At 44.0% G+C, this 13,667-nt stretch overlaps 1 protein-coding gene across 5 annotated transcripts in view; it reads left to right on the forward strand.

Moving 5' to 3' along the window:
• The window catches only part of HERC2 (HECT and RLD domain containing E3 ubiquitin protein ligase 2), a 268,507-nt gene that overhangs the window by 143,504 nt on the left and 111,336 nt on the right, over nucleotides 1-13,667 (forward strand). For 3 of the 5 annotated variants that reach the window (XM_088454087.1, XM_088454089.1, XM_088454090.1), the window contains exons 42-44: nucleotides 3,348-3,581; nucleotides 3,731-3,869; nucleotides 4,283-4,426. In XM_088454087.1, coding sequence (XP_088310213.1) covers nucleotides 3,348-3,581; nucleotides 3,731-3,869; nucleotides 4,283-4,426 — 517 coding nt within the window. The remainder of the gene's footprint in view (nucleotides 1-3,347; nucleotides 3,582-3,730; nucleotides 3,870-4,282; nucleotides 4,427-13,667) is intronic. The other 2 variants (XM_088454088.1, XM_088454091.1) reach the window with 1 other exon arrangement.

Raw genomic sequence — 13,667 nt, forward strand, 5'->3', positions numbered from 1 at the left:
CACCCACAGCCTATACGAGCGTGCAGTTTGATGGCCGCGATGGTCTTGACCCTCGCGACCATCGAAAGTGCGAGCCGGAGCCTGCGGTTGAGGTTTTCAACCGCAAGCTCCGGAGTGATTTTGGCTCTATCAGAGCCAAAATCACTCCCACTGACATCACTAGTGATGTCAGTGGGCCGGCTTCTGACGGGAGGCGTTCCCGTGGGAACGCCCCCGGCAGGGAGGCACGCCCACCAAAGGGGGCGTGCTGTCAATCAACATCGACAGCACGCCCCCTTTGATCAGACACAACGAGCGAAGGACTTTCCTTCGCTCGTCGCGTCTGGCGCATGCGCACGACGGAGCTCCCTCCGTCGTGCGCATGCTCAGTGCAGAACATCGACCCACTTGCGAGCGGACAGCCGCTCGCGAGTGGGTCTGAATCAGGGCCTTTATCTCCATCCACTTTATCTCTCTCCAAGGCTTAATACTTGGACGCCTAAATCCATTGTTGTCTATCAGACTTCTCAGTGTCTGTCTCTGCTCACCCTCCTCTTGTGAGGAGCCCTCATACTGTAAACTTCTCCAGGAACTGGCCAAAACCAAACTCAAGTGTTTTCACCTAACCTGTGGAAACTAAGGTATTGTATAAGTCCCTCTAAAGCAGGGCTTGACAAATCCCGGTCGCAATGGCGACCAAGATTTCAGAGCTGTCAACTAGGTTTTATAACAGCCTGGCAGGTAAATTACTAATAAAGCGATCTGTGAATAAAAAAAAAAAAACCTCTCTCCTCTGGAAGTGGTTACAGCTTGGAGGGACGGGATGGTGCATGCCTGTCACTTTAGGACAGAGGACTGTGTGCCCGCCCGCCACATTCAATCAGTGTGGCTCCGCCTCCTATGTTCTGCCCGCGAAAGATGCCACAAAGTGGGTGCCCTAGCAGGTGTCCTGTCCTTCACTTCCTGGCTCTGCAGCACTGCTGGCACAAGGAAGGAGGAGTGTGATGCCCGGTGGAGCTGGACAGTGCCGGTCCTGGAGCAGAAGTGGCTTGTTGCTTGGAACCCGCAAAGGAGGGACATCATAACAGAACATGGTGCACGGCAATAACGTTTATCTGCTGAAACAGATGTTGCAAGCTTTAAACAATGCATGTTGGATCCTCATCTAATGAGCTGAGAGTCTAGCTGCTTGCCTTTATTGTATTGTCTGCACCCAGCTGCTTAATTTTCTACAAGGACACCCTCCTTTTAGTGTTATTGTTTTGGTTGGGGTACTGCTCTCCAGATTATTTTTGGGGTGGGAAGCTGTACTCTGTGGCATAATATGAATTTGGTTCCAACTGTGTGGCATAAATTGAATTTGTGCATAATGTGTGGCTTAATCTGAATTTGGGCCCTACTATGTGGTATACTATGAATTTTGGGAATACTGTGTGGCATAATGTGAACTTGGGCCCTACAGTATGGCATGATATGGATTTGGGTTCCTACGGTGTGGCATAAAATGGACTTGGGGCCCTACAGTGTGGTATAATATGGATTTGGGGCCCTAGATTGTGGCTTAATATGAATTTGGGCCCTATGGTGTGGCATAATATAAATTGGGGACACTACAGTGTGACATTTTGAGTTAGGGGCAGGTTTGGTCTTGTGGCTGAATCTGATGACCATTGAAGAGGTGTGTAGTGGTCTGAAGGCATGTGGGGAGATTGAGGGGCATTGAAGTGCAGGTATGGTGGGTCCATACAAGTGTTCATATATTTTGGTCTCAGACGATGGTCTGGCTCCTAAAACTTTTCAGCTGGCTCTTAGATTTTAAAATTTTTTGTCAAGCCCTGCTCGAAGGAAGATTATTTTGGATCATATTCTAAGAGGTCACTCTTTTAACATTAACAACAAGGGAGGAAGTGTGTTGTTTACCCTTCGGTATAACCAAAAGCAGCGCAGCCAGCTATCCCATTTTAGAAATTAATTACGCCACAGACTTAGCCCAACAAGTCCTGCCAGATCAGTAGTGGACCGTGAATACATGAGCGCCACTCGGCCTTGGGTTTTGGATTCTTCGCAATTGCATTAGTACCTGATTGTCCACTAGGCAGTTTTAATTTGAACTATTCCACACTGAGCCAGGAAAACAATGTTAACTTTTACATAAACACCATAAAAGTCCCATCCCAGCTCTAGGGTTACTTTCCTGCAGCTCTGGAGGCTCTCGTGGTTAGCAGTAGAACAGGAGCTGCTTTCAAAATACACACTATATCTGATCTTCTGCCTTGTAAAAACACCCCAAGAAGATTGTGTGGTGCTACAATGTGAGCACCTGTACTGGAGGAGGATTCTTTCAGCGGCCCATTGCTTAAAGTGATGCTGCATTTAGAGTCCTGCACCCACCTGATCCTCTTTATGAACAGATCTCAGAGTTGTACCTTACTTGGCGATTCCCTGGTGGATGGTCTGGTGCTGTGGCACCCACCCATTGATGGAGTGCCCCCTCACATTATCTGTGGAGATTATGTTTGGCAATACCCACATCGGGAGCATGTAGATGGTGTGGTGTGTGCAAGAGTGGACACCAGAAGTCTCTTCAACCCATTCTGGCTTACTAGCCTAAGCCACATCAGTGGCTATTTGTGTAAAGTAAGCGGATACAAGTAATAATCTATGTAACAAATTGCTGTCAAGTCAGCTTGAAAAGGCCACCTTGTCCAGTCTTTCCGAAGGGATAAAAGAGTGAAAAATAATTGATTGTGCTACTAGTCTTCACAATCATTTTATCGCACTTTTCCCAATAAACAGGTAAGTGTTTAGTAGGGCAAATATTGTTATACGTAGGAGTACATTACATTTTTGGCTTTATAAATGTCTCCCATATTAATTTGAAATGCTATCTTTGTGGTAGTGACCTGTTTCACACAAATCCAAATGTACAGTACTTATAAAAGGATTTTAACATGTTATATGAATTATTGAAGACTTTTACATGATTGTTTTACAATGTTTTTAGTTCAGTGGTTGAATGCATTAAATAGCAATGGCACTGAAGGACATAAATCCTAGTGGCTGCTCTGAGACAAGTTACTATGTTTCATAGATACCAGTAAATTGTAAGCTATATGAAAGTAAAAGAAGTTTGTGGTCAACCGTAAATTGAATATTTAATTTCCAATTCTAAGCACTGGCTTTTGTCCATTATGCTGTAGTTACTCAGTGGTTACACATTTTGCCTATATTTCATTGGTAGTTTTTGCACGCATTAGACGTTATTATATTAAGGGGATATTCTACTTTGATTTTGTTTATTGTTGATGATCTCCTGGAAGTATGGTCTCTTACCTAGATGTGTCTCTGTTTTCACTGTTTTCTTTTAGCAGGCTGTGTTGGAAGATTACTTTCCTGACTCTGAAAGCCCTGAAGTGGGTAGCCTGATGGCAGTGCTTGCTGTGATAGGGGGCATAGACAGTCGCTTACGCCTCGGGGGCCAAGTGGTGCATGATGAGTTTGGAGAAGGCACAGTGACCAGAATAACTCCAAAAGGAAAAATCACAGTGCAGTTTAATGATGTGCGCACAAGCCATATTTGCCCCTTAAATCATCTTCATCCAGTAAGTGTACTTATCCTAAGTTTGGAAATCATTCTGTAAGTGATTGAGTGTACTTTTAGGGGTACATTTGGCTTTTTAACATGCTAGTGTGAATGCTATGTGTTTCTATTTTAAACTTATACTGCATATATTTTTTCTTTTTATCTTAGCTACCTGTTGTGCCGTTTTGTGTGAACAATTTGCCTTTTACCGATCCAATGTTGTCTGTCTGGGCACAGCTGGTAAACCTGGCAGGTTGCAAGCTAGAAAAACACAGGCTTAAGAAGTCTCTCAGTCAGGGGCTTGCAGGTAGAGTCCACTTAAGCTCCTTTGTGGAGAAATTTATAGCTGCAAGTAGTATGATTCTGTAAGACACAGCATGTGTGAAATGATTACAGAAAATTGTTGTGCATTTACCTATATGCTCGTTCTGATTTGTAGAATATTGTCTTCATGTCCTCTACTGCTTATTATGAAAATGTAAATGGTCTTAGAACTCTCAGATTAGTAGTGATTATAATGATTTGGAAATGATTATTCACTTGATTTATAAAATTAATCTTCCAGCACTGGTTGGTTAATTTTAGATTGGTTGCCTTAGATATGAACTACGGAGAGAAATGTGTTGCTTCCTGCAAGTGTTTTTGTTCTTTCAGGTCAAGAGGTCTAGAAGCTGTCACAACTGGATGATGATTCATTGTAGCAATTATTTTGTTTTATAGACCAAGTGGATCTTGACCATTTGAGGTGTCAACAGCTAAAACTTTACATACTGAAAGCTGGTTGGGCTCTTCTTTCTCACCAAGACAGATTGAGGCAGATCTTATCTCAGCCATCCATTCAGGAGACAGGATTGATTCCAGCAGGTATGGAGTGTTAAAACTTTCCACATGATGGCGTTGTAGGGTTACAGAGAAGGCAAATTTATCAATCTAAAATTATTTGTCCACGATTGCAATTGGCATGTGCAATGATGTTTTAAAGAAATAAAAAAAGTTGGAAAGAGAGAATTTAAATATTATATTGTATGTTTATGATGGTTCATTGCTTTCTTTAGGATATCAAATGTAATATCTATTTATTTAACAACTTTTATCGACCCATCTGTGCAAGAGCAGATTTTAATAAAATGGCAAAGCCTCAAGTTCATCATTTGTCTACAGAAGTTTTAAAGCTTGTTAAAATGCAATGTCTCCTTGGGAATGCTCTTTAAGAGAGTACAATGACTTGCATGGAAGCTTTGAGTCTGCTTATAAGTTTTGAATGTAGGGAGAAATATGGTTTTTGACAATGCTATCAGGTGTAATTTTGCAGTGCCTGTGTTTAGGAGCTCTGACACATTAAAACGATTATCATTCTATGGGGGACACTGGACCCTTGGGGATAGTGTATTCTTTAGACATTCTAAATAATTTTAAAGCGTTAAACGCTTCCTTTTTATATCCCTGTGTGGATGAACACCTTTTTTTTTTAAGGAATAAAATGGGCAGGAAAATCTCACCATAAAATATTCTCCTGGAGGGCTCCCATTGCCTTGTTCTGATCTGTGGCCTTGCACTACCATTATTTGTAGCATTGTACACTTTGCACCTTCCTGAGTGGCAGGGTAAAACCACCTCCTTCCCAGTTTAAGCCTAGATTGGTTCATAGGGAATGGGGAAGCCTTTGGTGTCTGTTTAAAACCTCGACAGCCTTGGGGTTCTAGTGGAAAAGCTGGGTCAGATGTTGGCAATCTCCAGGACATTGGTTACTGTAGTCCTTGGCATCTCTTCCCTGACTATTTCCAGTTACACAGATAACATCCAGTCTGAAACTTTTTTTTTTTCTATTAAATTCCCATTATACTTCACATTACATTTACAAAATGTAAAAGTTAAAGATTAAGTTTTTGATTGAACAGTCTGGCATGGACTAGTATCTTGCCAGATGTTCCTTAATCTGTTGCACACTTCTATAGGGAATCTTGAGTAATTGACTATGCATCTCAGTGCATTAAGTGAAGAAGTATATGGTCCCTTAGCGACTTACATTTTGGGTGACTTATGTGGCCAAAGCAGTGTAACTTCTGTTCAAAATTTCCTCTTTCTTACCTGTCTGTCATGGAAAGGTCAGATTTGTTACTTGCTCTAGACCTGAGAGAATCTTATTGTGCAGAGGTCATAGAAGCAGACTAATCAGGCCTTGCGGAATCCTCATGTTTTGACAAAAATTACGCATAGTGGCATGGAATGATTGTGTGCAGGCAATTTGGCAAGGACAACACATCTAGGACAGTGAGGAGTAGAGGAACATACACCGGCAGCCGCAGCAGTGGTGAGCGGGTCAGTGTCTTTGGCCGGTCCCCAGTGCACACCAGGAAACCAAAGCTGGATACCGAGGGGAGCATGGAGCCGCATTGCTGCAGCTGTCACCGCCGGCGTGGGACAGTGGATGGCCGCCTGACGTCTCTGCTAGACCACCAGGGCAGCAGACAATGGGGCGCTACTATGGAATCTTCCATTGCCCTGGTAGGCACTCCCTGTTAGCCCCTCCACCGCTCTCTTGGTGCTCTCCCTCACTGCAGAAGGCTGCCATAGGGATTATCCTCCTCTCTACCCTACCACACTGAGACGCTGAGTGGCCGTTTTAGCCTGTGCCTGCTTCAGCTGGTCTCTGGAGAAGAGCAAAGGGCTCCTGTTTCCCTGTATACCTCCTTCTTTGGGGTCAGGTTATTCTTAAACTCATTCCTACCTATTGGGGTCTGGTTTGTTTAGCAATTATTGCCCATTTGTGACTTACTTTGAATGTTTGTGTGCATGTTTGTGTAGGAGTACTTAAGTTGTCTCTGTCTCCTACCCTCTGTTTCTGCTCTTTTATTCATGCTATTCTATTTTTCTATTTTATCTGTAATTTTTCTATTCAGATAGCTGAGTGTTCTTTATTGTGGGATTTAGTAAAACCCTTCTGCAAGCCTCGCTTATTGTGGTGTGCTCAAGTAAATATGCATTGCACTACCCCTTAGTTGTACACTCATGTTTCAGTGTGTGGGTACAGTCTTTGCTTTGTTCTTAGAAGAGATGTTCTAGAATTCACCCAGGGAGGTGGGCGCTCCTACATTGCATACCTGCAAAATTTGTACCACTGTACTTTCTCCTCAGGACCCGGATAATCCCGGTGTCCGGTGTTTCGCAGCTACGCAGCAAGAGGGTCCGTCGATTGTAACTTCCAGCCAGGAACCAGCTTGGGCTGTTTCCCTGTTACAAGTAATGCTGCAGTTGGTTAATAATCTTTCAGCCCCTAAGTCTGCTCCTCCTTCGAGTGTCCGTTCAGGGGCCCAGCTGCCCCCGCTTATGCCTTCTCAGGTTGCTGTAAAGCAGTCTACCATAGAACCGCCTTTGATGCAGTCCTCGCAGTTTGTTAGGGCTTAGCGTAGGTGTCAGTCTTTCCAATGGATGTTGGATAGTGACCACACATCTAGACGCAGACTCTCCAAGCGAGAGAGTTCTACTTCCCTGTCAGGATATGATTCGGACTCTGTGGTTGCCTCAGTCCACGAGGACGATATGTCTAACACTTCCGAAACCACCTCTATTCCGTAGGACTCTCTACCTCAGGTAGATGTAGCGTCCCTCATTAAGGCGGTTAAGGAGGTCCTTCACATGCAGGATACAGAGCAAGCCCCTAAGGTTAGTGCTCCAATGTTTAAGCATCAGAAGAATGATTCTGCAGTATTTCCTGCTTGCAGCTGGAGTATCTTCTAGAGACCCTAATAGATTCTTCCAGGTTTCCAAGCACATTGCGTTTTTATCCCCTGCTTGCTGAGGATTGGGCTAAATGGGAGTCGTCCTCCCTTGATGGAGGCTCATATTGCCTGCTTGGTAAAGAGCACTACCCTTCCTATTTCCAACACAGTATATCTTAAGGATCTGACTGATAGAAAGCTGGAAACTTCCCTCAATCGGATTGTTTGTCAAGCAGGTGCCTTACAGTTTCCAACCCTTGCGTCTGCTTGAGTAGCTAAAGCCATTGGAGGTTGGGCAGTTGCCCTTAAAAGCGGCTTCTGCTCGGGTACCCATAGGAGCGAGCTGCTCTCTTTTGGAACACATCAGAGAGGCAGCCTCTTATCGGCAAGGTGGCGATTGACACGGGTGACCTTACATTCAAGGTGTCTGTGTCCTCCATTGTGTTTCTGGTGCTCTGAAAGCCCTTGAGAGGGACATCCTCTTTGGGCCAGATTTGGATAAGATCTTGGCCACATTGGTGTCATCCAAGATGATCTTCCTCCCTTCTGTGTCAGCCCCTAGGTCGAGAGCATTTCATTTTTGCTCCTTTCATCTGCAGGGGAAAACAAAGGGCCAGCCATTCACAAGGTTTCAGGGTTACTCATCCAAGGGTTCCAAGCCGCGAACGAAACAACCCTTGTCTACCAGATGCCCAACCTCTAAGCCTACTGACAAGCCTGCCACTTGACTGGATGGGCCCAGTGAGGGAGGCTGACTTCTGAGATTCTCCGGGCCCTGGATGGAGACCACGTTGGACGTCTGGGTAAGAGGTATTGTCTCATTGGGCTGCGGCCTTCAAACCAATTTTTTTCCTCAGGCCTTCTGTCGTATCCAGGCAAACAAGAAACTCTGCGGGAGTCCATCTGCTCCTTGCTGGCCTCCAAAGTTAATGTTCCAGTTCCCTGGTCTCAGGCCAGGGGATCTATGCCAATCTTTTCTTGGTTCAGAAGCCAAACTGTTCTTCCTGACCAATTCTCAACCTGAAAACCCTCAACAGGTTCTTGCGGATCCACAAATTTTGCATGGAGTCTCTACGGTTCGTCATTCTAGCTCTGGAGCCAAGGCATTTCATGGCCTCTCTGGCCATCCAGGATGCCTATTTGCATGTTTCCTGCTCATCCACCAGTGCTTTCTTCCATTTGTGGTCCGGGAAGACCATTTCCAATTTCAGGCATTGCCATTTGGGCTTTCCATGACTCCACGTGTCTTCACGAAGATCATGGTGGCTGAATTGTGGTGCAGGGGTATCAGGATTCTTCCTTATGTGGATGACCTACGGATTCTTGCCTGATCACCAAAGGGCTTCAGGGAACACATTCATCACAAGATCGATCTGCTCCAGTCCCACGGTTGGCTCATCAATTTGAATAAATCCTCCGTGACTCAGTTGCAGAAGATGTACTGTCTGGGGTTTTTCTTGAATTCTAGGGAGCAGCGGGTCTTCTTTCCAGTAGAGAAGTGTTTGGACCTACAGGCCAGGATTCACAAGTTCTTGCGTCATCGCCGGGTGTCAATGCACTCTTGCATGCAGACCCTGGGCTCTCTGGTCTCCACCTTTGACATGGTGGATTATGCTTAATTTCACTCCCGGTCTCTATAAATGAAAGTTCTATTTGGGCTGAGTGTCCTCTTCTGGCTCGGTTGTCGATTTTAATTCCTGGGGTCCAAAATTGGGAGTGGACTTCCTCAGCCATCAGGATGTTTACACCGGCAAATCGTCACTTTACACAGCTTTCAGCTCCTGGTTCTTCAGTCGAACATAGACTTGGTGGTGTCTCAGCATAACCACAAGCTACAGAGATACTGCTCTTGCATCAGGGATTCGGGAGCCTTTCTAGAGGACGCCTGGGCAACCCACTGTCAGTTCAAACTCATCTACGTCTCCCCTCCCTCCCAATCTTTTTGATTCCGAGGGTACTTCGCAAGTTGAAGTTGGAGGACAGCATGGTAGTCCCCGATTGGCCATGTCAAGCTTGGTATGCTGATCTTCTCGGCCTGTCCATCGACTTTCTGTCTTCCTCTGCATTCTGATTTTCGGTCTCTGGGCCTTTGCTTCCATCTGCATCTGGCCCATCTCGCTTTGACAGGGTGGCTTTTGAGACATCTGTCTTGAGAGCGAAGGGGTTTTCCAGGTCGGTCAATGCTAAATACCCGTAAGCTCTCCTCTGCAAGAATTTTTCATCGCGTATGGTGGATTTACTACCCTTGGTGTTCTGCAAGATATTTTAACCCCAGAGTCTTTTGTCTCTCTCGGGTCCTCTCCTTTCTACAGGCAGGTCTGGATTTGGGCCTCCATCTCTCTGCTTTTAAAGTGCAGGTTTTCTAACTTTCTGTCCTCAGCCAGAGACAGATTGCTCTGGTGCATGACGTACAGACTTTCCTTCAAGGTGTTCTCCATGTACAGCCCCCGTTTGTTTCTTCGTTGGCTCCTTGGAACTTTGGTGCTTTGGGCTCTTCATTCATCACCCTTTGAGCCTGTAGATTCTGTGGACATTCGTTAACTTATGTAGAAGACAGTCTTCCTACTGGCTATTGCGACGGCCTAGCGGTTGTCACTCTCCATTTCTGGTCTTTCACTTGGACTGGGCCATTCTTCGGACTCCCCTGGGCTACCTTCCTAAGGTAGTTTCTCAGTTTCACATCAACCAGGAGATCGTGGTCCCTGCTTTTCATGCACCTGATTCACAGAAGAAGGCCTCTTTGGACGACGTGAGGGTCCTCCGGATCTATGCGGATAGGACTCGGGATCTCCGTGAGACTGATTCCCTTTTTGTCCTCTCTGACTTTCACAAACTGGGCTGGCCGGCTACCAAACTGACTTTGGCTTACGCTGCGGCAGACCACCTTGCCCAGTCTGTGGTGACTGCTTATTCCACCAAATCGGTGGGTACTTCCTGGACAGCCCTCCGGGTCCCCTCGGTTGAGTAGCTTTGTAGGGTTGCGACGTGGTCCTCTGCCCATACATTCCTCAGATTCTATTCATTTGACACATTCGCTTTGGGCTATAGGACTCCTGACCTTCACCGAGAACCCATCACTTAGGGGGGGGTGGGGTCGCTTTGGGACGTTCCACTGGCCTGTGGCCCCTATGGCATGTAGAAGTTTTTCTTTGAAATCCATAGGGGAGGGCACCCACCCTGATTCACCTGGCTTGACGGGTTTTTACTCTGACGGCCACTGATTCCCGAACAATAGGGTACCCGGTCAAACGGACCTTCGCGTGGCCACGCTAATCAGCGATTCGATAACAATTGCACACTTGGTTGCAGCAGGATAGCTACCTTAATGTAATTAATATTTTACAAGTTTAAGACTGTGACGCCAGTGTCCACAGACTATACCTATATGGCAGTTTACTAATTGAACCGGCGTGCTCATTATACTAATTCCTATGAACTTGTATTAATGACTGCATCTTGATCAGCTTGCACTTATTTTTGTGCTGATGGATTGTATTTGAAATGGCTACAAGCTAACAATCAAGTTGCTATTCTTTTGTAACAAATATCTTCTTATGTGGCTTGGATTTTAATGTTGCACAAGCAACAGTTGCTTTTTATATTTATACAATTTGGTGTTTTAGATTTGAAGGGGTGCTTATATTTTTACTGAATGAAACTGATTAATGTATTACAAACCAGCCTCATTTTGAATCACTAGAGAGCAGATGTATTGATTATATATTATATACGCGTGTGTGTGTGTGTATGTATGTATGTATATATGTATGTGTGTGTGTGTGTATATATATATATATATATATATATAATGTGTGTGTGTGTGTGTGTGTGTGTATATGTATGTGTATATATATATATATATATATATATATATATATATATATATATTATATGTGTGTATATGTATGTGTATATATATATATATATATATATAACTTAATACCTAGCGCAGGGAACATCATATTTTTGTTCTTTCAATTGAGATGATATATCTTTGGGGTCTTGACTCGACCGCAATTACATGCAGCAGATTTTTTAGTATTTTCATTATATTTATAAACATCGCCAGGAATTGCAGCAGATTACTGCCCATTTTGTTTGGCTTTCTTTTAGGCTGACCGTCTTTTTGTAGACCACCAGTCCTCATGATGGGCTGGTATATGCTGTGGCGGGAGCCTATCTGCTATTCTTCTAGGCTCAGTGGTTAATTTACATTTTATATTTCTATGTGAGGGATTGGGGATACATTGCTGAGCTCTTCACAGCTGCATCCTAATTTTTTTCTCTGCTAGTCTTTTCTCATTTCTCACTGCTGGGGTGATTATCCCAATACCAGTAGAACACGTGGGGACTGGTTTTTATACAAATTGATTGAGATACTAATTAAGTCACCTTTGCTCAAGCATGGATATCCTTAAAACCAGGGTGGTAATGGCATTATTTCGGAACCTCTGGGTTAGTGGTTCAGTGTCCCCATGTCCCAGTTTTGACTTTTGACTGGTATTTACAAAACTCATAGCTGTCATGGTTGCTGTCCTCAGGTACTGAGAGGTGATGATTCTGCATTATTTGGAGGACATCTTGACCAAGGCAGAGTTTCCAACTTGCAGTTCAGGCACTTGAGTTGGATTATCGACTATCAAAAGTAATCCAACCTAATCCCAAAATGGAAGCAACAAACATTGCTAAAAGCTCTGTTTCAAGGTTATAATCTGTTATAGGGTTATCCCATTTGGTTTCAGTCTGATGCAATACAAAAGCAGGGTAGTCCCATCAAACGAAAGGGAGGCACAACATTATGGCTTGCAATGAAGAAAGGCACCAAGATCGTGTGCTGGACCTAAAACTGTACAACGATATTTTCAGTTTTGATTCTAAAAGTCGACAACTTTGAAGCCAATCACTCAGGTATCTTTCAACAGAGTGTGGACAGATGGAGTCAAGCAGATATCAACATGATGGCATCCTTGCTGACTCACATGGTAGCGCACTTCTGCTCAGCGACCAGGGATTTGCAAACATTTCTTGTAGATGTCAATATTTACCTGTTTCTTCTGGTTGTGATGTTCCACGCCTTTGCAAAAATTTTAACTGGAAGAGATCCAGGTGCTGTAAGTAGCACCAGACTAGCCAAGATAGGGCATTTTATTTACTTTAATGGGTCTGTCATGGAGTATTATTATCCTTTATTTATATGGCGCCACAAGTGTTCCGCAGCGCCTTACAAAGTACATAAACAAATTGTAGACTAGCGACTTACAGAACAATACAATACAAAACCAGGACATGGATAATATATATTGCTACATTACCGACCATAACACCCATATAAGCAACAGAGCATAAGCAACCAAGTGTTTGGTGCACTAGTGGTGAGTAAGAAGTAGATGAAAGTAAAGTAGGGAGAAGCACAAGAGGGTAGAGGGCCCTGCTCGTAAGAGCTTTAGAGTACAACACATTTTTCCTTCAACACATTTTAAAGCTTCACTGTCTGTTTTTTATATATGTATTTCACTGTTTTATTTTTATTCTTTATATGCAGCTGCGGCTGCTCTTAATTATTTATTTTACACTTCACCTTACTTATTAGAACGGTGTCTTGGAGTGGCTTAGCTAGGCTAGTTTGGGGGTTTCCTGCGCTCTGGATTTGAACCCTAGCATGTTAGTGACCTACCCGACAGAGGTTACCCGGATGTGGTGGGTAGGCCCTTAACCTTGGCCAAGATTATGCCAAAAACCTCTATTCAGTGCAAAAATTTATTTATATACAATCCGTTAATTTGGAGTTCAGCACCTGTATTTCTTTTTGTGTATAGATGTCAATATTTACCTGTTTCTTCTGGCTGTGATGATCCACGCCTTTGCAAAAATTTAAATGGGCAGAGATCCTGGTTTTGTAAGTAGCACCAGACTGGCCAAGACAGGGCATTTTATTGATTTTAATGGGTCTGTCATGGTTCCTTCCTCAAGGATGGGACAACTAGGCACAACTGACCTTCACGGTGTGACACTTGAAGCCATGACTCTGAATAGAGAGGGGTTGCCTGACAGTGTGGTGGAAACAATTTTCAGATCCAGGAAACCAGTTTCTGCTAGAAATAACCACAGGCTCTGGAAGGCTCATGTCAGTTGTTTTGACTTCTATCCAGTTAGCTGTGTTGCTCTTGTTTTTGTAGTATAGCTGTTACTAAGGGCCAGAGGGTGCCAGAGCCAGTATCTCTATCTGTCTATTCTTGGTGTTTACATGATAAGGCTGTTCTTTGTACAAAACCTTTTTTTTAGCATATTTCCAAAATACATCTTTTTGTATCAATAGTACAGTATGTCCGAATCAAACTACAGTGAAAAATGCCTCTTTTATTCCTTGGATGCTCTTAGTTCCTTGA

The sequence above is a fragment of the Taudactylus pleione genome, unplaced genomic scaffold (genome assembly GCF_031769625.1).
Source record: "Taudactylus pleione unplaced genomic scaffold, aTauple2 ptg000609l, whole genome shotgun sequence".
NCBI classification, from domain to species: domain Eukaryota; kingdom Metazoa; phylum Chordata; class Amphibia; order Anura; family Myobatrachidae; genus Taudactylus; species Taudactylus pleione.